This window comes from Oncorhynchus nerka, linkage group LG24 (genome assembly GCF_034236695.1).
Source record: "Oncorhynchus nerka isolate Pitt River linkage group LG24, Oner_Uvic_2.0, whole genome shotgun sequence".
In the NCBI taxonomy this organism is placed as follows: domain Eukaryota; kingdom Metazoa; phylum Chordata; class Actinopteri; order Salmoniformes; family Salmonidae; genus Oncorhynchus; species Oncorhynchus nerka.
Window position 1 is genome coordinate 55,506,808 of NC_088419.1, and position 27,250 is coordinate 55,534,057.

General features: G+C 41.7%; 1 protein-coding gene across 1 annotated transcript in view; it reads right to left on the bottom strand.

Annotated features, from left to right (window-relative positions):
• LOC115108211 (unconventional myosin-IXb-like) overlaps positions 1–27,250 on the bottom strand; it is a 96,401-nt gene that overhangs the window by 42,646 nt on the left and 26,505 nt on the right. Inside the window, 1 exon segment of the mRNA XM_029632284.2 lies at positions 11,954–12,860. Within this exon segment, the coding sequence (XP_029488144.2) occupies positions 11,954–12,793 (840 nt within the window). The 5' untranslated portion in view covers positions 12,794–12,860.

Genomic DNA, 27,250 nt, shown 5'->3' on the forward strand with positions numbered 1-27,250 from the left:
TATGAGTTATATCATAATGCTGATATCTTCACTATTATTCTACAATGTAGAAAACAGTAAAAATAAAAACCCTTGAATGAGTAGATGTGTCCAACTGGTAGTGTGTGCACACACACACACACACACGGCAAGGCAATGCCCCGCCCCAGGCTCAAAGGGATTTTCCAAGGGCGGGAAAAACCAAGCGCACTCTTAACTACCAGGCCCAACACACACCACTCACGGCATGAAACCAAAATCACAAAACAGAATTGAAAAACAAAATATTAAATAATCCCTTCCCCACCCTCACACCCCTGATTGGAGGACCTCAAACATTTATACTATACATCATTTTTCCAACACTCATTCCACCCTTCAGACAGTCACAGATCAACCCATCTTTCCCAATAAATCCTAATTCTACAATTTCCTCTCGCAATGCATCTCCCCATTGAGTCTCACTAGGGACTTGAACCTCCATCTGCAACATTTCTGCCCAAATTGCCCCAAAAATAAACATTTTACCAAAAACCACAATATTTCCTACTGACTGGTCCTTTCAGTCCCCCAGCAATACAGTTTGCAGATCCAACCGCACCCGGATATTATGGCAAACACAATTCTTGGACCCGACTCCAAAAACAAGCCACCGGTGGACAGTACCAAAAGATTCTGTTTCCGCATGGCAGTCTGCACCGGTCTGACAGTTGAATACCCCATATACTGAGCATTCTTTCAAAGCGAGAATTGTTGTTTTGTATATCAATTCATAAAGCCGATGCCATGATTATGTGGCATAGTTGCCAACCCTCATGACCGTATGTGAAACTAATCCATTTTACGATTTATTAAAAAAGTGATTGACATTTTTTTATGTGACAGACAAATTAATTCCTTTTGTTTGTAGGACATTCAGATGCTAGTTAAATATAACTGTGCAACTTATCTTATAGGTTTGGCCGTGCTACAGGTCATCTCTATGGCTAACCAGACAAAGGTATCCAGGCACAGGTCAACTGAGCATCCAATCATTCATTTTGTTATGCGACCATGTGTAGTGTTAGGCAGTGTTAGTGCTTAGAGAACATTGATGGGGATTCAGTACTGAAAGTGGCATGTGACAAGGGTCCCCCTGTGTGAATCACATCAAATTAGAAAGATCAATTCTAACTGTGTGAATCACTATACATTGTGGGATATGGAAAAGAACCGCCCTATCTCAGATAAACACGTTAACAGACCTTAGTAATCTTCCAGACAAGCTGCACTCATTTGCCTGAGTAGAAAATAAACAAAAAAAAGGGGTTGAATGCCAGGTCAGTGGAAATAAGAAAGAGATTTGATTGGAGAGGTCTCCGGTTAAATTGCTTCAATATGCATCTTCTCTACTGCAGTCAGAGGATGGCTAGCCACATATTAGTACAGGACCCAGTGTACTGGAGCCAGGCAGGGCTGCAGGGAGTCTCGCTCCAATGCCATGGTTCACCAGACGGGTCCCATTTCCAGGAGCCACACCCAGGGCACCATATCAAGAAAGTCTGTGGTCAATGCCATGAATACTGTACAACTGGCCTGTTACATGAGAACCTGTGCTGGTAACTTGGAAAATATGACACAGCCATTTATGTTCCTAACCGGTGAACAGAGTCAACTAGTATGGTGTGCAAGAATACAAATATGACCTACAATATGAGCAAACAATCACATCCCTTGAGAGCTAGGCTAATTTGACGTAGCTGAACTCACAGTAGATGACTGACAAATTGCTACGTAGCTGCTGATGAATGGCCAAAACAAAAGAACTGGTCTTACAGGAGCTGAGGCCATTGTGTGTCATGCCAGGGAGCCAGTTTCCCACACCACCAACCCACTGTAGTGCCACCGGGCATCCAGCCTAGCCAAATATAGCCAGGGAAGAGTGAAAACGCAGGCAGGCTGGGAGATAAACAATAGGCACCCAGAATGGCCGCGACTCCTCTATACTTCCTGAGCAACAATGCGGCGTCTGTCGACACGCCTAGTGGGCCGGTTGGCCAATGGCGAGGGGAGGCTCCTGCAGCTAGCTCTTCCTGTAGCATAAAACTGCTGCTTCCTGTTAGAGTCTGCAGTTTTAGCCCACTAATAAGAGGTTCCTGTCTCTGGGCTTGGAGACGGTGTGTGGCATGGGGTGGGTATGGTGGGTTAGACTGGCCCAGAGTCTGGTAGAGGTTAAAACCTGGCTTAACTCTGGGCTTTCTGCTAGGCTGGCCCATCAGCCAATCAAATCAATGACGCAACTAATTTGTATTATCCAAAAAGAGGTCACATTTGAGTTCTACCAGCATTTGGCTGGTGGCTGTTGTTGAAGTCCCACCCCGACATCAACATTGCATTTTAAAAGCCTGTAATAATTAATGAAGTAACCTTTAATATAGACGTGGAAAATTCAATACATCAGATTTTGTAAATGAATAAAGACTTGCCAAAGTACCAACATTCAGCCTTTTGTCCATCTGTGCACCCTCTGACTTCTAGGAAGATTTTCTCCCACTTAACCCAAACATGTCTCCAGGTTTTCACCACCATTGTAAAGCCCTAGTTATTTTGTTGCTATGACAGTCAGTTATGAAGATATTGTTGTTCTGTTTAATAAAATGCAACACGTAAAGCGTTGGTCCCATGTTTCATGAGCTGAAATAAAATTTCCCAGAAATATTCCAGGCACAAAAAAGTAGTTTCTCAACAACAACAAAAAATAGCACAAATTTGAATACATCCCTGTTAGTGAGCATTTCTCCTTTATCAAGATAATCCATCCACCTGACAGGTGTGGCATATCAAGCCGATTAAACAGCTTGATCAGTACACATGTGTACCTTGTGCTGGGGAAAATAAAAGTCCACTAAAATATGCAGTTTTTCACACAAGACAATGCCACAGATGTCTCAAGTTTTTAGGGAGCGTGCATATGGCATGCTGACTGCAGGATTGTCCACCATAGCTGTTGCTAGAGAATTGAATGTTAATTTCTCTACCAAAAGTCGCCTCTCACATGTTTTAGAAAATGTGGCAGTACGTCCATCCTGCCTCACAACCGCAGACCACGTACATGGTGTCGTGTGGGTGAGTTTTGCTAATGTAAATGTACCCTATTGTGGCTGTGGGGTTATGGCATGTGCAGGTATAAACTACGGACAACAAACACCGTTCCATTCTTTAAATGGCAATTTGAATGCACAGAAAAACTGTGACAAGATCATGAGGCCCATTGTCATGCCATTCATCCGCTGCCATAAACAATGTTTCAGCATGATAAAACACTGCCCCATGTCACAAGGATCTGTAAAAAATTCCCGGAAGCTGAAAATGTCCCAGTTCTTCCATGACCTGCATACTCCCTAGACATGTCACCCATTGATTAAAAAAAATTAAGTATCTGTAGCCAACAAATGCTTATCTGTATTCCAAGTCATGTGAAATCAATAGATTAAAGCCACATTTATTTATTTTTCGATTGACTGATTTCCTTATATGAACTAATTCAGGAAAATATTTGAAATTGTTACATGTTGCTTTTAAATTAATTAATTTGATTAGTGACTCATTTCATTTATGATTACACGAAAACAAGCTTATATCTGAAATGTCAACAGAGCACTAAGCGTATTATTTTATTAAAGCCTTTCCCTTTTAATTTAGCTTGTGTCATGCCAATTTTTGCTTTATAACTGTCGCAGATGACCACCACATGTAAAATTCTCAAAAGTTACTGCGAGAAAGTGGCAGTGATCTTAACAGAGCTCGATGCTTATTATGGGATGTGTTATATTAGGAAACCTGAGATTTTGGATATAATGTTAATGCTATGTTAGAGAAAGATCCCGCTGAACGATTCAGAACATGATAATTATATTTGTCTTGGTAAAAAGCCTTATAACGTAAGTGACATTTCCTCACAAAAGCACATTTTCAGACACCCTATAAACCAAACATTCGCTAGCTAACCAACAACCATAATGTATTTGAAAGACAAAAAAGGTGCTCATTGTGCAAATGTTTGTTTTTAATAAACATTGAGACAAAATATAGTTTACATGTTGTCAACAATATAAGCCAACTCAGTTGGTTTGCCCCATAGTTACCGCACGAGTCAGTTTTGTTGCTAAGTTCATTAAGTTGAACTTCTGCGCCTTATGACAGAATGTTAAAATTAGGTGAAATCAAAAGTTATTCTAACCAAAAAGGGACTCATTTCATGGAACGGCATATACACTAAGCCATAGAAATGTTTTTATGCAAAAACTTCACTCACAGAGAGTAAAGATAAAGAAATGGGCGACAGTCTGGCTGGCTAAGGCTAGGTCTCAGACTGGAGGCTGAGGGGAGGAGCGGTGGTGGGTAGATGGCTAGCTTCCTGAGCCCAGGGCAGAATTCACACAGTGCTATTTGAGCCACAATGATGTCATACAGTGTGACCAGCCCTGAGCAAAACCTGCAGTACTACAAACTCTCCTGCAGAAGGATAGGAACTTTTGCTGCACGCGACAAAAAACAATAAGTGTGCTCTTGCATGTTATATTACAAGATTAACTGAGTTGATCTGAAAGTCTAAGCTAATAATACAGGCGTGGCATGAGAACACTGTCAGCACACAGTATACTGTTTAGACTTGACTTGCAGATCTAGAGATGGTGTGTACTGATAATCACCCAGTGGTTATTCGCAGTAAAACAAACCTTCAACCTACTTCTCAGTGTTAAAAGTATGCAAGCCAAAATGACCTCAAGAGTTAAACGTTCTACTGCAATTGTTTAGGTTTAATTTTTAGACCTGCAGTGAGAATACGACACATGAATAAAAGAACAGGAGCAGTGACATCTTCCTGTATCAGGCTCTCTGTACATGGGACCAGTCTAAAACAGCTCTTCAAAGCACATGAGAGAACACACAGGTGAAACAGAGGTACCTGTATAACCAGTTGTGTGAACAAATCAAGTTTTAGAGCAGGCTTTCAGTTTGTGCACATTGGACTGAGGCAGGAGACTGCAAGGTCCTACAGAGGGTAGTGCGTACAGCCCAGTACGCAGTACCCAGGACCTGTCAGAGGAAGGCCCTAAAAATTGTCAAAAGAAGCCAGCCACCAATGTCAGTCTGTTGCCGCACAGAAAGAGGTACCAGAGTGCTAAGTTTGGGACCAAAAAGCCCCTGAACAGCGGCTACCCCAAAGCCATAAGATTGCTGAACAGTTCATGAAACAGCAACCAGACTTTTTGCTTTTCACCTACATGTACATAGTACTTCAAATCAATTACCTAACCGAAATGTAGATATTACCTAAATTACCCCAACTATCTCGTACTCCAGTACAGGGGTCTCCAAATCTTTTCACTCAAGGCCCCCCTTCCAGCATTAGGGAACAGCCACCCCCACACGCCTATATATTTCTATACGCACAGTTCATGACAAACTATTCACACCCCTCTTGTTGGAGAGAATTTTGCAGCTAATTTTCTATAAAATGTTTCCATGTTTAGTGTGTATACATATATGTGTGACAAAAAAAAAATCTAAATCTACAGGCAAATTATTTTTTGCCTCCGGCTGTTGGCAGTAGGTGCACTCGATTCAACTGCCCTGCGCCAGGTAGGCCATTTTGAACCATTTCATTTGTCTGAAGGTAAAAAGGCTGCCTCCCAGGAGGGCCCAGAGAGCAAATCAAGTGCACTATAGGCCTACCGCTGGCCAATCAGATGGCTCAGATGACAGTGTCTGCATTAATGTGGCAGGCATAAAAGAAAGCTACATCAAAGTTGATACTGTGAGATTTCAAAACGTTAAAACCATGACTAGAGAGAGACTGTCAACGAATACAGCAAAGAGATGCTGATTTATGATTGAGTTCACTTTGAATTCAACACTTTTATAAGCCATAAAATGTGCCTTCTTCCCATTTCCACTTAGTGCTACAACATGCACTGCAGCAGTAACGAATGAATAGGAAAGTACATCTATATGCTTGCGTTGTTGTTAGCGGCTTGGGTCTTTCTTAATAGCAAGGAATATTTCACTTCCTCTGTTCATAGGAGTAACATGAATTTGTGCATGAGGCAGACATAATGCGGTGCGACTTGAGTTTGGCCATCAGCTGGAAGGCCGTGTCCCTTTTTGGTCAGAGTCAGTGTAGGAAAGCGAAGGGATGTTGAGAGGCAGACCACTGCTGCCCTCTCCCTCTGCGGAGACTGTTCCTGCAATAAAAAGCTAATTATTTAAAATGTATGCTCCCTCAGCTGTGCTTCACAAGTAATACAACAGATCTATTACCGGTGTGATTATAGCCTACCTCAAATTTTGAAATATATATATTTTTTTAAATTCCCGAACAATGCATTGGCAGAGAAATTCAAGCAAAGCCAATCTGCGGTGATAATGCATTTGGCCAATACCTCACTGCACAAACCCAATTGCTAAAAAATCAAAACACATTTCCCTTTACTGTGGCAATTGTGAGCAAGTCAATGCAATATTTGCCAGTTTCAATGCAACTTACCAAAACAAACTGCAAGAGATTGTTGTTGTAGGCAGAACGCATAGGAGTAGGATTTTATTGCATTGACACACTACTCTATACAGACCGGGGCAGCAAAAACAGTCAGCGCTACAGTAGGATTACATGCAAATAGACCATTGCCATATATCGATGTGCCATTTACTTTGAACTGGACTGTGTTTAAAGCATGAGCGGTCATGAGTAGATGTGCTTGTTTGGAGATCAAAGCAAGAGCTGCATGTAGTCACGTGTACACATAGTTCATATCCTTTGCTAGTTAGTGAGTTATTAGCCCAGTTATAGAGTGTTTTTTGTTGTCAGCAATAGGGGAGGATTGCTTCCTGCAAGAGCACAACACATGTACATTTCTAGACATCTTTGAAAAGTAGCCAGTAGGCAGAGGGTAGCATAATTTGTCTGATTCTCTGTAATAAGGGTATGGAAATAATATAGTTTTTATTGTAAAGTGTTCTTGCATCACACAACACAACCTTTTCATTCACCTCCTTGTCTGAAGGACAAGTAGATAAACAGGTTAATGTCAAGCCCTGCATGTTTTTCTTCAAAAGTCTCATGGAATGTAGGCCTACATTGAACACCACACATTGGCTGCTACTGTAGACTGAATGATGGAAATAGAACTACTATGTTAAAATGTTATGGGATGCATTTTCTCCATTGTTTTTGATGGCAGCCAATCAGGTAGGCCTACATTATGATCAAATAGCCACAGCCTACATAACCACTTAAAACTAACTTAGAGGGTACAGCGTCAATGTTCACAGAAAACACACGCTGGCAGTTGCCCAGAATTTTCACAACGTTCAAGTTTACTCAGCAGACCTGAAATCTTCTCAGTGCCGGAGAAAATTAGAGGGAGCATTGTTTCACGGTAAAGTCTAAAGATGTATTCGGCTTAACTGACAAATCCACTTTTTTTTTTTTTAGTTCAGATACTCAGAGGCCGTTGCGTAATCGAGCAAATCCAATTTTATTTGTCACATGCGTCATACCTAACAGGTGTAGACTAACCGTGAAATGCTTACGGGACCTTCCCAACCATGCAGAAAGAAAAAAAAGAGAAAAGGTTGATTTTCTTTTTCAAAGTACAAAAGGAATAAATACACAATGAGTAACGCTAAATTGGCTATATACACAGGGTACCAGTACGGAGTCGATGTGCTGGGGGACAAGGTAGTTGAGGTAGATATGTACATATAGGGAGGGATAAAGTGACTGGGCAACGGGATAGCGGTAAATGATTGAGTTGTGTTTAAGAGGTAAATGTTGAATGCTGTCTGAAAGCTAAGCTAGTCCACAAAGCACACTGTAATTTAAAGAGTCACGCTACACGCCAATGATCTCACCTCATCAAAATGCGACCAAAGCTGAAGAGATTCCGCACAGCTTCAGAGCCCAGACAGAGCAGAAACAGTTTACCTTTTACCTAGTCTAACTTTGACTGCCTCCAAGAAAAAGGAGCCAATGCAACCAAATGCCAAAATGTAAAGACTGAAAGCAACCTCATATTTAAGTCATTAGTTGGAATTGGACTTGTTGGAAGAAGAAACGGTAAGACTTGTCTGAAAAACAGGAACACAGAACTTCTAAGAAGATATTACTTCCTCTGTAAAATTCAATTTCATGTCAGCCATCATGTGGGCTTGTTGCAGAACGTTTGCTATGCCTTCTGAAAAACCTTGCAGAGCCTTCTGCAAGAGCAAGAGGAAACGGTGTGTGTGTAGGTGCTTGCACAGGTCTGTGCACTTTACCGAAGGGCTGGTAAGGCTGTTACGGAGGAGCCAGGATGGAGCATCTGGTCCTGGCTGAGTCCTGCAGGAATTGGGTCTCGATTGTTTCACGGGCCAGTCTAAGTCTGCCCGTCAGACCACAGGCCTGGGGAAGCAGCAGGGCAGTCTGGAGCAGAGAGAACCAGCCTCATCCAGCCTGCCAAAGCGACAAGGACTGCTGATTGATGGGGGGTCTTCAGTTCTCTCCAACCAAAGCCTTGGGACCATCTATTCATCTTGCTGCTGCCTTAGAACATTGTGCAGTGACTAGTCTCTCCTGTAAAAGGGTCATGAGGCATTGCAGAGCTGAAAGTTTGACGGATAGTGTGCCAGATACTGTATTATATTCTGCCCACTCTGCAGTGCAGTAAATTGACCAGACCAGTTGACATTTACACAGAAATGCTGCCATTCTAGTGTGAAACCAGAATGAACACTGTTAGAATTCAAAGGGGTCTGACAATTTAATACCGATAAGTTACAATGCTGCATTTACTTCCAATAAACTGCATTCCTCCTGAGGCCTTTGACAGTTTATGACCTATTTTTAGCCACATTACTGAGGAATAAAACAGAAGTATGTGAGAGGGATTTGATACCATATTAGAGCTGGGGCCCATTAGTTAAACACCAAAGCAGCACTTGCTCCACACTCGTTTACAGTCAATGACCAGTGTGTGTGATATCTGGGTTAGACATTTGGCAATTCTGCTGAGTTGTGTCTCTCTGATCTAACCCAGAACCCTATACCAACTGAGCCACACAGGACCATTGATCTGAGCTTGTGTTAAACGCAGGGAGTTCTGCTAGCTGGTATGAGGGGCTCCCGGGGGGCGCAGCAGTCTAAAGCACAGCAGCTCAGTGCTAGAGGCGTCACTACAGACCCTGGTTTGATTCCAGGTTGTATCACAACCGGACGTGATTGGGAGTCCCATAGGGCGGCTCACAATTGGCCCAGTGTCGTCTGGTTTTAGGGTTTGGCCGTCATTGTAAATAATAATTCTTAACTTAACTGACTTGCATAGTTAAATAAAAATGTGTGTTGGGATGTCCAGGCGGACTCAGATGTGACATGATGCCTGGGGCCCAGAGAAGAGCATGCCTGTCCTCCTGTGATCACTGACTGACTCAGTCCGATTACCACCTCTAACAGGAAGTGCTTCATAACGTCACATGACCAAGGGCCCAGAGTTCACTGACAACACATTACTCACATGGAACCCAAACCGGCTGCGCTCGTGCGCCATTGTGCATACATTTACTTTGTCCCCCCACACCAAGCGTGATCACGACACGCAGGTTAAAATACAAAAACAAACTGAACCAATTATATTAATTTGGGGACAGGTCGAAAAGTATTAAAACATGTACGGCAATTTAGCTAGCTAGCTTGCCCTTGCTAGCTAATTTGTCCTATTTAGCTAGCTTGCTGTTGCTATCTAATTTGTCCTGGGATATAAAACATTGAGTTGTTATTTTACCTGAAATGCACAAGGTCCTCTACTCCGACAATTAATCCACACATAACGGTCAACCGAATCGTTTCTAGTCATCTCCCCTCCTTTCAGGCTTCTTCTTCATTGAACTTATATGGTGATTGGCATCTAAATGTTCATAGTATTACCATGACGACCGACAACACAGTTCATCTTTCAATCACCCACGTGGGTATAACCAATGAGGAAATTGCAAGTGGGTACCTGCTTCTATAAACCAATGAGGAGATGGGAGAGGCAGGACTTGCAGCGCGATCTTAGTCACAAATAGAACCGACTTCTATTTTAGCCCTTGGCAACGCAGACACTCATTGGCACGTGCGAGCAGTGTGGGTGCAATGATTGAATAATAGATTTCTAAATTTATTTTGCAACGCTCGCGCACACGACACGTGTAGTCAGCCTGTCAGGCCACAGGTCAAATAGGCTACATCCCGCAGTGTTAAGATCATAACTACAATCCTATTTGTAAAAGGGTCATGATGAGACACCTCTGTGTGTGTAAACTACTCGGTCACCTGATACAAAACACTGATGATGCACAGGCACACACAATTTGCTCTATGCGGCTAGTTGTTCCCTTGTTGCAACTCTTATTACAGTAGGCCTAAACTTGGATTGATTCAAATTTTTCCAATTATAGGTAATGAATGGTAGCCATTGTTCTGCAATAACGTGTGTGATCCAATTAGAATGTACAATTTCATTTCACTCTAGACCACAAGCTGGGACATTATAATGAACCACATGGGAGCTCTAGAGTTAATCAGAGATATTCTAAAGCTTGTGTCTAGAAAGTATTTCCATGAGCTTTCCTTTAGTTTGCACAGCTGTTCAACATAACTGACGATGAATCCTGGTCGTCACTCTATTCTCACATAACATTTATATATAATTTTTTTTACCTTTATTTAACTAGGCAAGTCAGTTAAGAACAAATTCTTATTTTCAATGACGGCCTAGGAAGTGGGTTAACTGCCTGTTCAGGGGCAGAACGACAGATCGGTTATGAGTCCAACGCTCTAACCATTAGGCTACCCTGCCGCCCCAATATGGATATGGAACAGAGGGGGTATATCACAAAGCAGGATCATTGAGCAAAAACATTCAGATATAGCAGCTTGTCATCTGCCAGAAAGCCAAAGTTGAATGCGTAAACACCATATCATTTAAGTAAATCTTTCTTCAGGACCCAGAAAATGTGGAGTGGTTTGAGAATATTTACAAACATTTTCTAAAGGGTTAAACTGATGCCTGGGACAATATCTCCACATCTTCTTTCATTTCTTCCTTTTTCACACATCTACATCAGCCTCAGATCCTCTTTCAGGTCACATGACGGACGACTAACAGATCTCCAACTCCTGGCTCAAGGAAAACACATTTGACAAGGGAAGCATCTCAAAAGTCCTCTTCTCTGGAAGAACTAGGTTTGATGCTCGTCATGCTTCGTGCACTTCAATATTATGCATGTGGACAGAGTGCAGGCTCATGCATCTTCCATGCATCATGACAAGAATAGTCACCTGTGAAGAGGAATCCTCTGCCTTGGGAATGAGAGATCAGCTAAAAACGTTTCACAATGGGTTTAATTCTCTGCTAACCTTGACTGAGACTGGACAAATAATGGGGAATGAGTGTTCACATACACCAATTGACAGACAAAGTGAGTCAGAAACACACATCCTTAACCCCATTGCAACCACACAGACATCCTGCTAGACGAGGTATGATATTAGGTATGAGCTCCAACTTCATTGCACATTAGTAATCAGATAAAAATAAACGTTTTAAAGATACTGTTACAGATCACAATATTTTGTTTTACTTGCTAGGTAGTGCTAGCGCTAGTCGGCTGTACATGCACCAAAGCTCTTAGCCATCTTTTTAAATAGCGAGCCAACATGTTTTCAGCCCTTTTATTTCCATGACTTATCAAAACAACATGTTCTAATGCTATCTTGTTGCTCTGCAGCAGACATAGCCTATAGTGAGCAACATTTTTGGAACATCAAATAAAAAAAATCTATCGAACCGCAATACATTTCGAATGGTGAGAATTGCACTACAAATGTGGCAACTAAGTATCACGATATTATCGTATCGTGAGGTCCCTGGCAATTCCCAGCCCTGTTGCACATGCGTACAAAAAGTCTTACCTCCAGCACAGGCCCAGCACCCAGGATGGTCCTCTCCACTCCACTGGCATAGCCCTTCTGGCTGAGGGCAGTCAGACAGTGGATGAGGAAGTTGGTGCTCTGCGTCTTTCCTGAGCCGCTCTCCCCAGAGATAACGATGCACTGGTTTACCCTCTTTCTTAGCATGGCGTAGTAGGCCACGTCCGCGATGGCAAAGATGTGCGGCTCCAGTTTCCCCAGCTGATGGTTCTCGTACATCTTGACGTACTTGGGGTTGTAGATGGGTAGGAACTTGAAGGGGTTGATGGCAATGAGGATAGACCCGGCATAGGTGTAGATCTTTTTCTTGTGGAAGCGGTTGCGCAGGTTATCCAGGATGCTGCTCTCATTGAGCACTGGGAGGTTGCACAGGTCATCAAAGTCCTCCTGGCGCGGGGGGAGGAAGCCTCTGGCCGCCAACCTCTGTGCCTCCTGCTCCTTGCAGAGGACGGGAAGGTGGACGTAGTGGATGGTGCCGTCGCGGTTCCTCTCCTGGAGAACAAAGTAGAAGCCCTCGCTCTGGGGGTGCTGCTCCTGGGCTTTGCGAGGCCACAGCAGGACCCTCTGGACGGGGAGGTCCCCCGACTCCAGCACCCACTCCTCCCCGCCGCACTCCTTCACCTCGGCCAGCACGTAGAGAAGTTGCGGGTCCACACCCAGGGCCGAGGCTGCGTCCTGGATGACAGAGGCAGCCGTGGCATCCTTGGGCACCTTGAGGGAACAGCAAGGTGAGCAGTCCGCTGAGAGCCGTGGGTAAACCTGCAGGCTGTAGGCCCGCCCATCTTTGCTAGCTGCTCCGCCTTCGCCATCATTGACACTCATTCTGGGGCAGGTGTAGTCGCCTCAGCATGCCGTCCACGCTGCCTTCTGTTCTCTCACCACCCAGCACCTGGGGAGCACAGGAAGACAATTTTTTTAGAGACAGTTTTACATTGAAGCTCATATGGTGAAAAAAAACAAGCTGACAAAGCAACAAGAGCTGTGGTGCAAACGGTTAGCCACATCTACGCTAAAAGTACCAAACGACCCTATGTGGGATAAAGTCTTCAATTAAGAAAATAGTTTAATTTAGGCTAAATGAAAGACATTGAGCTATTCCAGATTGTGGAAGTTTCCCATTGCAGCCTCGCAAAAGGCCTAAACAGTTTGCCACAATGGCATTATGCCGGTGTTTCAAAATGCTAACAAATATGTTGGTTTTAAACAAAAGACTCACAGCCAACAGGGAAAGCTTGGATTTGAGCATTTTGAGTATGTATAAACTCCAAACGTCTGTGTGTCTTGGACTAAGCAGTTGGAGTGGACATGTGACTTGCATCACAGCATATAGGCAGGCAATTGAAAACTGGTTCTGAATGATTATTATTTATTTTTTAAATAAGTGGACTTGAAAGATCATTCAACTTTTTGAATCAAGCAATTTACACTACCATCAAGGGAACTCTAAATCCTTCCCTCAGGAAAATCTAAAATCTAGATATACAGATGTACACACAATTTAAGAAGAAATTGATCGAGGATGATTCATTTAGCGATTCCCAAATGGAGGAATATTTTTTGAACGGAGGAGACATCGTTTTGGACTGTTAAGTTCTTCTCATGCTAATGCCGTTGTTTGAAATTAATAATATAAAATATTATTTGTGGAATGAAATAGCCTATTTGAGGCTGTTGAGGGGAGGGCAGGCCCACAATGGCCAAAGTGAAATGGAGACAGATATGCATATCCTTGGTTCTGTGCCTGAGCTCCAGGCAGTTAGATTTGGGTATGTCTTCAGGCGGAAATTGAAAAAAGTAGGGGGGTAGCTCTAAGAGGATTTATTAAGCGGTTGGTCATCTGAGATTGTATATGTTACTGCTCGACTAACATACACACAAGATATGCGCCCATCTCAGTGAACTAATCCATTGCGGCGGCATAGACCTAAAAAAAAAAATGTATGCTTGATCCCAAAATGTGGTCAGAGGGGGTGTGACGCAAAACAAGCTACATACCGCGTCACCATGCTATTCCCAAAGTTTGTAAGAATGGAGGGCTCTGTATAGCTCCGCATTGACATGATTTGTTGATGGTAGGTGGATGGAGGCGGTACATCCTGTATAAACACACTCACTACCTTGACAACCGTTCTGCACAGGTGCGCAACCTTCACTGGGGACGGGGACAATGTCATGCTCTGATCCAATGGAAACGTCATAAAATAGGCCTACCTGTTAACTTCCTGTAAGTGCTTGACTGTCTGAAATTTGCATATGAAAACCATAACTGGCACGCAGATTGGGAGAAATGGTAAGATAAATTGGCATTCCACATGAGAAAGGTAGCCTTTTACCAGCAACTTCAGGAGAGTAATGGAAGAATCTGAGAAAGCCACCAGGAGAATAGCTGGGGTCAGGTTTTTCTTCTTCTTGTTATCTATATCTCCGGCGCACTCAAGGTATTTGTACCAATCGATTGGTCGAAATAACAAGACAACTTTTGGTCGACAAAGATGTTTGTTTTTTTACCTGTTATGGCTGCAACCCTTTGTTCTCAATTTCCGCCTGAAGACATACCCAAATCTAACTGCCTGTAGCTCAGCTCCAGAGGCAAGGATATGCATATTCTTGGTATCATTTGAATGGAAACATTCTGAAGTTTGTGGAAATGTTAATTGAATGTAGGAGCATATAACACAGTAGATCTGGTGGAAGAAAAGAGAAAGAAAGAGCATACGTTTTCTGTTTTTTATTGTTGTAGTATCATCTTTCACATGTACTAGAAAAGCCACACAGTCAGATAGGATGCTGGAGATAATTTTGATGGATAACACAAGAGGGTAACTGTAGGTGTGCAAAGTTTGACTGATAACTTCAGGAATGGGTGAGCTACATGACATTTAGCAAGAAGTCACCCAGGTGTCCCACACAAGTTGCCCAAATGTACCCAAGTGGCCGAATTGGTGAAATGACCTATAACTATATACAGCAGTGCAAATAACTATATACTACATATCAAAAAGCAATTCTAACACACAAAAACGTTTTTTTAAATATTAGAAAATAAATATTTAAAAAAAAAACAGTACTTGGAAGTCCTCGTCATAATATTTTGCTGCCTGTGCCTTGTCCCATAGCAGTCTCTTTCTGATGTAAAGCAGAGGCAAACTCAACAAGTGGTGCATTTCATGCGACACAGAACACAACGACGCCTCCATGCTGTGCCCTTTTGGCTCTGAGGCACAGTCATGCCTGCAGTAATGAACTGTGGCATATGAACACCACTGGGGGCACAGGTAGAGCGGGCAGCTTGGCACCGGGGAATGGCCGGAGTTGAATGGAACACCTTAGTGACTGTTCCCTCTGCTCTATACAATCAATACATATCTGTTTATTTTATGTGATGATAAAAGGCTCATACAATACAAATATTTTTTTTATGTTTTCTTTCACAGTGATAGCGACTCCGACTCAAACTAAAAATCTGTCTCACTTTCACTTTAGAGTTTGCCTTCGCTTTACATGAAGTTTGCACCAGGATATCTTCAATGAAATCGTTGAAACTACAACTTTCCGAAATACAGCTGCGCGTAAAAAGCCTTTACAGCAACCCTTCTGATCGGCAAAGCAAAAATAGAGTTCCCTGCGCGTGCGATTACAACAAAGGAATTGTGGTCAAACCCCAAACCATTACATACTGGTGTTTACCTCAGCTCATTGGCCATCTACCCAGCTAGATTTCAAGAAGATCAGTGGTCATTGGGCAGAACTATAGTCAATCAATGAAGCTTCGCTAAAATGATTGGTGCGTCAGGTAGTCATTTATCGTTGTCTTCAAATCAGCTCGGTCAATTCTCCCCGCAAAAAAACCAACGGTGTTTGACTGTGTTGCAAACAGAGGAATGCACTGACACCCACCATGACTATGTAACGATTGTTTACAGGGGCGATTCACACCGAATGCTCCGTAAAAAATTGATAGAGATGGAATTCACTGCACAAATAGTTTATAAAATGTTTAGATTTAGGCTATAAAAATGGATTTTAGCAAAGAAAACAGCACTTAATTTGATCAATGGGATACTCAGGAAGAGAAATAAGAGCAAGATATCAGAATGTAAGTCGTAATTTTACCTTCAGATGTAAATGTGTAAAAACTGTCATGGCAGAAAATGTTTGTTCTTGATTGATCTTCTCAAACAAAAGCATGGGATTTGTTCTCTGTAATAGCCATTTTAAATTGGAAAACGTAGTTTGATTACCAAGATTCTAATCTTTTGAAGGGTGTAAGACACTTGCATTTTCAAGAATGTTTAATGTTACGAAATTGTATTTTTAGTTGTCACTCTGAAATTTCCCCTGATGTTGATCCCTGTACAGGGACAGCAGCCATAACAGAAACGCACGCAGACACCCACTCTGTTAAACACGTCGTCTTCCCATTCATGGATGATTACATTTCCACATTGGCAGAGCTCCAGTAGTACTACATTTTGAACCCTAAAAAGTCAATAGGCAGAAAGAGTGGAGAAGCTGTTCAGGCTGGAAACTCAGACATCAGTGATTTCCTGAGGGAAGTGACACTAACCATCTCAAGCATTTGGCAGCATTTTATGGTCGACCACAAGACAGCCAAAGAAACTCAAAAAGTAATATGATGAGTAACACAAGCAACATAAAAACGCAATGTCGCCTAACAAAATGTACAGGAATGGTTTTAAGACTATGCTAATTGATAGGAAGTTAACAGGCAGACATTTTTTGAAAAGCTTTTAGTTAATGGAGCTGTAAATCTAATTGAAGAGAGTCCCTTTCACAGCCTCCTCCAACAAGCTGACAGTGGCAGACTGTGGAGAGACTGGCATGGAGCTGTGCTATACTAGTAAATGCCACGGTTCCTCCGCTCTTTGACCAGATGAGCCTGGCATGCTTTGTTAAGGTGATGCCAATAGCTTTTGGCTCAAGGTCAACTTGAGACCCCAGATTTACATGTGGGCATTTGTTGCAAAAGGACCTATGAGCATCAACATGTGAAGTACATAGGAGCATGTCAAATTAAAGCTAACAGTCTATATTTGAGAAATGAAGGCATATACATTTTTCAACCATTTCCATCCCAAAAAATTGGAACAAGCAAAACCTTTGATTTCAAGTCAAACAGATAGACAACATCTACCAGAAAAAAGTATGTAGGTAATGGAAAAACATAAAAACACAATGTGAAGTAAAGACTCCTGCCAACTATTATCAAAATGAATATTTAACTTTGGAGAAATGATTTGCCTTCTGTAAGTTTAAGAAACATTGCCTTGTAATTCCGCTACCAAAAACCCACATATATCTTAAAGATATTTTCTAACTGCTCTCCCTCATGAGGGAGGATAAAGTTCACTGAAGTAACAATTTTAAAAAAGGTAGACCTACCAATTAGCTAGTGCTTTTACTGATAAAGTTTATGAATTATTAAGTGACTAAAACTCATAATTCTGTTAGGAAATTGGTAACGGAATTAGTGCAATTGAATTGGCAAGAATGGGAACTCATAGTAGTCACAAACCACAGTTGGGTCACCTGTTACTGTCCTGTCCTCCATTCCCTTCCACTAGCATACTGTTATGTTGAGCTTATAACTGTTTCTCTTTCCACTATCTGGTGGTCAAAGCAAGAGTAAAAGTCTGGACAACCCCTCCTTTCACACTACCTATCCAGTTGTCATCTCTCTCCGCTTTTACTGACACTAGGGTTGTGCGATATTACAATAGAATCGTAAATCAACAGATGGTTGACAGCCATAGTCTACGGTGAAGACGACATATGACAGACCATAGTTTTGCCTATTTGAACTTGAATGGCACCCTGCAGTAAAGAGTGTACAACAGAGCATGGCACATGCCTAATGGCAGAGGGTAGCATAATTTGTCTTATTCCGTGTAATAATGGTATGGGAATAATAATGCATTTTATTTTGTAAAGTGGTTTCTTGCATCAAACACCACACATTGGCTGCAGTTGCTACTGTAGGCTGATTGATAGCTGTTCCATTGCCATGTTAAAATGTTATGGGATGGATTTTCTCCATTGTTTTTGATGGCAGCCAATCTGGTAGGCCTACATTACGATCAAATAGCCACAGTAGCCTACTTGGCCACTTAAACCGGATACAGCCTCAGTGTTCACAGTAAATGCACACTGGAAGTTGCACAGATTTTTCATAACTTTCAAGTTGGATCTCAGTAGACCTGAAATTTGCTCAGTGCCGAGAAAAAAAAAGGGAACATTGATCCTGGCTCACCCTACCATACATCCTTACCCCGTCCAATTAAAATATATATTTTTTAATGGATTTGGCCGAGATGCGCGCCGACACAAAACACCCATCATTGTCAGATGTAAAAATAATAATAACAATTTCACCTTTATTTAACCAGGTAGGCTAGTTGAGAACAAGTTCTCATTTGCAACTGCGACCTGGCCAAGATAAAGCATTGCAATTCGACACATACAGAGTTACACATGGAATAAACAAAACATAATGAATACAGTAGAACAAAAGAAAACAAAAAGTCTATATACAGTGAGTGCAAATGAGGTAAGATAAGGTAGTTAAGACAATAAATAGGCCATGGTGGCGAAGTAATTACAATATAGCAATTAAACACTAGAATGGTAGATGTACAGAAGATGAATGTGCAAGTAGAGATACTGGGGTGCAAAGGAGCAAAATAAATAAATAAATAAATACCAGTATGGGGATGAGGTAGGTAGATAGATGGGCTGTTTACAGATGGGCTATGTACAGGTGCAGTGATCTGTGAGCTGCTCTGACAGCTGGTGCTGTCATCCGATCAAGAGAAACAGCACCTCTGTCTCAGTATGTGTATCTGATGCTATCTGGACAAAGAGTATGGCATGACACTTTTGCCAGACTGCATCAGATACATGGGGATACATGGGGCTACAAATTGTATGAAAGAAAAGCGCTGTTTCAGTACATCCGATGCTATTTTGGACTAATGTGCGAAGTTAACCTACTTTTTGAAGTGATTTGTTTTACCATCAGATGGAAACATGACTGGTTGTGTTTATGCCACACTAAAAAAAAGTTACGTGAATACATTTTTCCAGTTAAATTACATGTTACTATAAAACCCACAATAGAACCACTAAAGCAGTCATTTGGACTGCTCATGAAATAAAACACATATCTGCCATTTTTAAAGTCATGCCCCCCTCAGTCTACTACCTTTCCTAAATACATCTATAATACACAATGTCGTAAGAACCTTAATATCAAAGAGAACTGGTGTTAGACAGTTTTAGGAGGGCAGTCATTTTTTATATGGTTCCCCCGTTGTCCCACCTTCCGACAGCAGGGCTTGCACTTCTCCTCCAGATAGGCACAGCATCTTCAACTATTTGATAATTGCTTCGAAAGTTTGCCTAATCTATACCGGAATTAATTTATAAACAAATAAATGAAGTAGGAAGAATAATGGATGAGTTGATGCAAAGGAAAGCAAACAATGCATAATTGATCTATTCTAATAATTGAAATGTTATGTACTCTAAGTCTTCTCTGGCCTACTTGGAGTAACACAGCAAGAGCGTGCGTAATTTACAATGGCAAGAAGAACGTGACTAAACGATGCACTCGTTAGCATTGCTACAACATCTGAATGAAAACGACTCAGATGTTGGGAAAGAAATTCATCATGACATCTCTGATGAGTATTCTTATAATTCTGAGCCTCACCCTGAACCTACACCTCCGAGAGCTAAGGACAGAAAAGCCATAAGTGTGCGCACTGAGCAGGTCCCCCGCCACCACCAAATGAAACGGTGAGAGGACAGAACCATTTGGAATAGAACAAGCCGATGAGAATTCTACGATCTATTATTGACACAAAATGTCATCAGATCAAAAATTGTATTTGTCAGATGCGCCGAACACAACAGGTGTAGTAGACCTTCAAGTGAAATGCTTACTTACAAGCCCTTAACCAACAATACAGTTCATCGCTGATGGGGCAGGCCCTAACATCTCAAGCAAGAAATAGAAATCAGAAATCGCACTAAACAGCTTTTGATATTTAGGCTGTGAAACACACACTAACTGATCATTCACTTTTTGACTGGTGTCATATAAACACTTACAGTATATCCAGCTCAGAGCTCCAGCTTTGCATTTGGTTTGCTAAATGGAGAATTCTGCAAAAACAGGGCAAACTGTCCAGAAAATATTATTTAACACTAATGTCAGATCATAGCATGGGCCTTCAGCCTAAAGCCAAAAGCTAGGATTTATTTTATAAAAACACACTCCTTAACCATATTGTGCCTAGCTGTTTAAAACTTTAGGGATAGGGGGCAGTATTTTCTCGTCCGGATGAAAAGCGTGCCCAAAGTAAACTGCCTGTTACTCAGGCCCAGAAGCTAGGATATGATTTGGATAGAAAACTATAAAGTTTCTAAAACTGTTAAAATAATGTCTGAGTATAACAGAACTGATTTGGCAGGCAAAACCAAGGACAAACCATCCAGGGAAAAAATTATTGCGGTCATAGTATTTCCCATTGGTTTTCTATTGAAAGCCCTATTTAAAGGAACCTGGTTGCAGTTCCTATGGCTTCCACTAGATGTCAGTCTTTAGAAATTGGTTGAGGTTTTTCTTTTGAGAAATGAAGAAGTACGGCTGTTCTTTGTGTCACTGCAGATGGATTATACTGTTTGGTGTGCGTGAACTGGAAGGCGCTTCGCGTTTTTATCCGGTATTAAACACAGTATATTCCTTCTTAAATTTTAATCGATTATTTACATTTTAGGATACCCTAGGTTGGATTTAGGAATGTTGTTTGAAATGTTTGGACCAAGTTTTACAGGTAACTTATTAGATACTTTGTAGTCATGTTGGGCGAGTTGGAACCGGTGTATTTCTGAATCAAACGCGCCAAATAAAATGGACATTTTGGGGATATAAAGGACATTATCGAATCAAAGGACAATTTGTGATGTTTCTGGGACATTTGAGAGCCAACAGAAGAAGATCTTCAAAGGTAATGCATTTATTATATCGTTACTTCTGACTTTTGTGTCGACACCTGCCTGATTGAAAATTATGTTCATGTGTTTGTATGCGGGGTGCTGTCCTCAGATAAGCGCATGGTCTGCTTTCGCCGTAAAGCCTTTTTGAAATCTGACACTGTGGCTGGATCCAGCCCATGATTTATACCATCTCACTAATGTGGTAAGAGAGCCCGTTCCACATCAGTTGACTGTCACTTTGCTCCATCACGTGCGTGAGACCGACAACTGTTCCATGCTGAAGCTCCACCAGAAAGGAATATTGGAAAATATTTGCCTGCCTCTGCCCAGGCTTTCAACTACCTTGTGTTTCATCAGGATTCGTCCAGTTGTAGCATGTGATTTAGCCGAACGGTGGTTTAAGCGGAGTTAATTATTATGTATTTTTTGATTGGCCAATACCATCGTAGAGCACAATGTTTTAGGAATATATCACGATAAGGTTGGGTGACAACCTTTGTCCTAAGTGACACCTACTAGGGCCGGGACGATACCAGCATTGCGATACTGGTTAGCATCATTGTGAGGAAATAAACACGAAGTGAATTTAACTTCTTTAGGAAAACAAACATTTTCCAAGCTATAGCACACATTTTACATACAGCTGGATTTTATAGGCCCAATGAGTAGTCTGCTTCGTGTTGTGTTTTTTCTGGCATGGGAAAAAATATCCTGATATCATCACAAGCCACCACCTACCCTCTTCCCATTTACTGTAATCAGCATCCTCACCCACTGAGCACTAACCTACACCGGATGTCAAAAAGCAGTTTACATTTGTTCACTCAGCCGTGGCATTGATTTCAATGTCCACAGACTTCATTCTTTGATCCGGTCCGGACTTGATTTGGCCCAAATATTGACGTGACTATGCATAAACAGCGAGTAGCAGCAGCGTAAAAATTAAAATAGTCGGGGTAGCCATTTGATTAGCTGTTCAGCAGTCTTATGGCTTGGGGGTAGAAGCTGTTAAGCCTTTTAGACCTAGACTTTGCGCTCCAGTAACGCTTCCCGTGCGGTAGAAGAGAGAACAGTCTATGACTAGGGTGGCTGGAGTCTTTGGCAAATCTTTGGGGCCTTCCTCTGACACCGCCTGGTATAGACGTCCTAGAAGTTGGCCACAGTGAAGTACTGGGCCGTATGCACTACCCTCTGTAGCGCCTTGCGGTCCAAGGCCCAGCAGTTTCCATACCAGGTGGTGATGCAACCAGTCAGGATGCTCTCGATGGTGCAGCTGTAGAACTTTGATCTGAGGACCCATGCCAAATCTCAGTCTTCTGAGGTGGAATAGGGGTTGTCGTGCACGTGTCATGACGGTCTTGGTGATAGTTTGTTGTTGATGTGGACACCAAAGAGCATCACCTTTGATGAGAATTGGGGGGGGGGGGGTTCGGCCCTCCTTTTCCTGTAGTCCACAATCATCGCCTTGGTCTTGATCACGTTAAGGGAGAGGTTGTTGTAACTGACCTCGCTATAGGCTCTCTCGTTGTTGGTGATCAGGCCTACCACCGCTGTGTCGTCGACAAACTTAATGATGGTGTTGGAGTCGTGCTTGGCCATGTAGTCATGGGTGAACGGGGAATACAGGAGAAGACTAAGCACACCCCCGATGGGCCAGTGTTGAGGATCAGCATGGCAGATGTGTTGTTGCCTACCCTTACCACCTGGGGGCAGCCCATCAGGAATTTAGGATCCAGTTGCAGAGGGAGGTGCTTAGTCCCAGGGTTCTGAGAATAGTGATGAGCTTTGAAGGCACTATGGTGTTGAATGCTGAGCTGTAGTTAATAAAGAGCATTCTCACATAGGTGTTCCTTATTGTCCAGGTGGGAAAGGGCAGTGTGGAGTGCAATAGAGATTGCATCATCTGTGGATCTGTTTGAGCGGTACGCAAATTGGAGTGAGTCTGAGGTTTCTGGGATGATGGTGTTGATGTGAGCCATGACCAGCCTTTCAAAGCACTTTATGGCTACAGACGTGAATGCTACATGTCGGTAGTCATTTAGGCAGGTTACCTTTGCGTTCTTGGGCACAGCACTATGGTGCTCTGCTTAAAATGTTTTGGTATTACAGACTTGGGCAGGGACTGGTTGAAAATGTCAGTGAAGACACTTGCCAGTTGGTCAGCGCAGGCTATGAGTATACGTCCTGGTAATCCGTCTGGCCCTGCAGCCTTGTGAATGTTGACCTTTTTAAAAGCTACGGAGATTGTGATTACACTGTTTATCAACATTTTAGGCAAAACAATCAGCCGCATTGCTTTTAAATGTTTTTTTGATGCAAGTGGCTGTATTATTTATGTATGCTTGGAATATTTAATTCTTGCAGAGAAGGACAAGTTGACCAATGGAATAAGTCAACTTTTGTACTATGGGGGATAGTAGATTGGCATAGGCTAGTGCGTTCGCGGTTCGTTAGGCCTTGTTGGCTGATGAAAAGTAGGCCAAATATGGACAGTTGTAACATCTTCAATATGCGCCTCGGAATTCAATAAGAGGAACGTGCGCAGTTGCATCCCCGATGTGTCAGTTTTCATTCACTTGTAGCCTTGGCCACATCAGAGGGCCATGTGAGAGGTTCTTCGGAGCACGGCAGCCGGGAGAAGGGAATTATAATTAGCCTATTACATTCAGCCCAAGGGCACAATGGCTATTTTGGCCACAAAAAGGCATGGATTTTTTTAGGGGGCATTACAACCACACATGGTGGATGCCGCAAGGAAATTTGCGGCCTGGTGAGAATATTATCAACCGCTTGTCAAATTGTGAATGAGAGACTGATGACGTGTGTGCAGCTTGCGACTTACATCATTAGTCCCATCATGCAGCCTGAGAATGTATTAAACATATAGGCCAACATTTGTATCACAACTAAAGTTGCATAAATAACTAAATTAAGCATATAGGAGGACCAGTTTCTTTGCTAACCACTCTCAAAATAGCCACATATGTGCACTTCCTTTGAAATTGTTTGGAGAAAATATCCTATTTTATTAAGCTATGTTCAATTGTATTCTTCTTTTTTTCATATAATAAAGCCACGGAATTCCAATGATATCTTGCCTGCTAAATGAACTAGTGTAGCCCACAGCTACATGGAAGACAGATCAGGGCCTAACACAGACAACTCAGTATGGGTCAATGGCAAAGTTTTAAAAGGGAAACAAACTTGAAATGGGATTTTTTTTAAATTTCAAACACTTATGTTCCCTTGAGTCTTACCCATTGACCTACAATCGTGAGTAAACATTTTTAGAAATGTTTTCGGACCATTATTTCAAGCAAAGAAGAGTATAATATGAATATATGCACGGTCTCAAAGATTAAACATTAAAGTTAAGAGTAAAATGAATATATCCTTGTTTTTTTTGTTTTTTTACTTTTCACTGAACGAGCCCAAACCCCCTCATGAATTTTTAAAACAATGTTAAAAACAGTGTTAGGAAACATTGTAATAAATTAATAGTAAAGTTACTGAAATACAGTAATTCGACATTCTACATTACAATTGCAATAGTCAAATGTTTGTGCATTGTCTTAACATTAAAATCTCCACATTGCATAGACAAAGTTTCTAATTCTAATATTAAAACATCATTTGTGATTACGTTTAAGCAGAACATCGCAAGATTACAACTTTGGATTAAGTTTAATTGTGCAAACTATTCATGAGATTCAAACATTAGAACACAAAGAAGTGATCACTTTGTAGCAAAAGTTAAACTCATTGAAGTTCCCAATAAATCAAACTTGCCTTCTTAAAACAGTGCTTTTGATGTTGTTGCACTAGCGTGACAAGAAACCAGCCCAGTCTGTGTCAGACAGCCGAGACGCTCTTGAGCTGAAGGGCTCGGGCTCACTGATCAGACTTCACATCTCCTTCAGTGGAAGGTAATGTCTTGTACAGAAGGCCAGACAAAAAAAACATTCCTCACTTCATGACCTGCACTTTCTCCCCAATCACCTTCAGCACCTGGCCTACAAAAGGGGCGGTCTTCATCGCTGACAATGACAAAACTACCTAGACTTTCAGCAAGTGTTGACTTGGCCACAGCTTCATCTTGCTGTTCCTCCGTGATGGTCTTCTCCTGATGGTGTTTTTCATTGAAGTTCACTTCCACAGTACTGAAACAGGTGTTGCAGATGCTTGGTCTGCTGCAGAAGCAAGACACTCGCTTGCCACTGTGGAGGTGACCTGGTGCAATTTCATGGTTCCTTTGACTGCAACAAGGTTGTTTGGCACAGATTCCAAACTACCATTTTGGTTGCAACATATGACTTCTCACATTCCCACATTTTAGAGGCAACTACTTATGCACCCATGTGAACACTTGACTTTGACATCAAGTATGCATCTAAATTTATCGATATAAAATAAGGTTCAGATATTTCTACATTCTAATTAGTTAACGGTCGCACCGAATGATCAGATTTTTGGGGTCAAACCTGAAAGGGAGTGGAAATGTAAACTTAAAGATTTACAAGAGACTTGCTAACCTTTATTCTTAACCAAAGCATATCTTAATGATGTCACATCCTGTCATGAGTACCATCATGTGATTTGATCAAAAATAGTGACTGTAGGTCACAACAAATGATGCTATTTTTTCCTAAATTAAACTGTCTAAGCTGTCTTAACCATACAGACGTATAGTGCAATAGACCCTTAAATCATGCCAGAATAGTCGTTTGGCAGTTTTATGATTTGAGATGTTTTATTAACATATATAGATTGCATTAGTCGGACAGTCGCTCCGCTCCGTATTACTTATTTGAACTTTAGAGCACCGAAAGGGACAGGGTTTTTTTCCTCTAACATTCAACCATCAACTCTTTCAGGACTCAAGATTAAGGGCATAGTTACTTAACATTGGTATAAATGGGTTGTTGATTTTGGAAAATATTTCAGTCAGACAGCAAAATATTCACAGCAGGTCATTGACCCGTATGTTAGTCGGTTCTTCTGAAATAGACTACATTTTCTTCATGTTTCTTTAGACCCGTCTAAAAATAAATAATGGATTTATTGTGATGGTTTAGGCTACATTAAATGGATTTATTTGAGTTTTTAAAAAGTAGATGTTCCAAAAGGTCTGCATCAGTGGCTTGTAGGCTATGCGTGGAAGCCAGTAGATGCTAAACGTGTTTATACTAATTAACAGTCATTCAATTACCGTGAGACCGGCAGTTATTTGCTTCACAATTTTTCCTGACCGCCACAGCCCTAGTCTCGGTGTAATTCTGTTACTGTGGATCTGCCCATATCCAAGTACATCTAAAAGGAAGAAAGCAAAGGAATATAATATAGCTATCTATAACTAATATTGATGTAAAACAATGAGCTAAAAACAAAAGCAGAAAACAGCGGATTATAGCCCAGTGTAACATATCATGTAACCTAACTTGGCACTGGTGGCTCTACTGAGTGAACCCCGAGAAAGAGAGACAAGAAAGACGTAAATTACTGTAGGCGCATAACCATCATTTATCACTGCTGTCATCAGGCCAGAGTTAGTTTTTTTCAATGTGAAAAATACAAAATGTCGACCTACATGCCCAAAAATGAGTCCCTCTCCCAAAAGGAGGAATTTGTTTGTTTTGTAATCAAAACATCTTAAAAGCCATTGTTTCGTCTTGGTAAACATGCAAAAAGCCTGCATTACCAAATGTAGGCCTGTTCTCCACATTCACTATAAATTGCTCCCAAACAGAACAGCAACAAAGCTGTAAAGAGACCATAGCCAGAGATGGGCATCAATAGTAAGACACTCTGGAATCATTCAGAAGGGAAATAGCTACAAAACAGCAGCCAGTGACTCAATTGTTGACCACAACCCAAGAAATCCGGCCAGTAAAATGGAAAGGCATGCAAAAATACTGGGACCACAAAAAACAGCATTATCATTATCCTCCATTATGAGCTGGTCTGGTTTAAATCTGTCAATTTAACTCTTTCCACTGATACCCACACCGGCTTCAAAGCAGAGAAGCAAAGCCGTGCGAGGGGTCTCAGAACATAGTCAAAAAGGGTTACTGCGAAAGTTTTAGCCAAACGCAGAACCTCCTGGAAGCTTGGAGGATGCCCAGAATTCCAGAGATAAAGATAATGTATTGTCTGTGTGGTGTAGGCTAAGCTACTTACTGTGAGCAGAAAAGGAATTAAAACAAACAAGCTCCTTAGAAGTAGCTAATTGGTGAAGAGGGTACCCCTATCGCCTCTGAA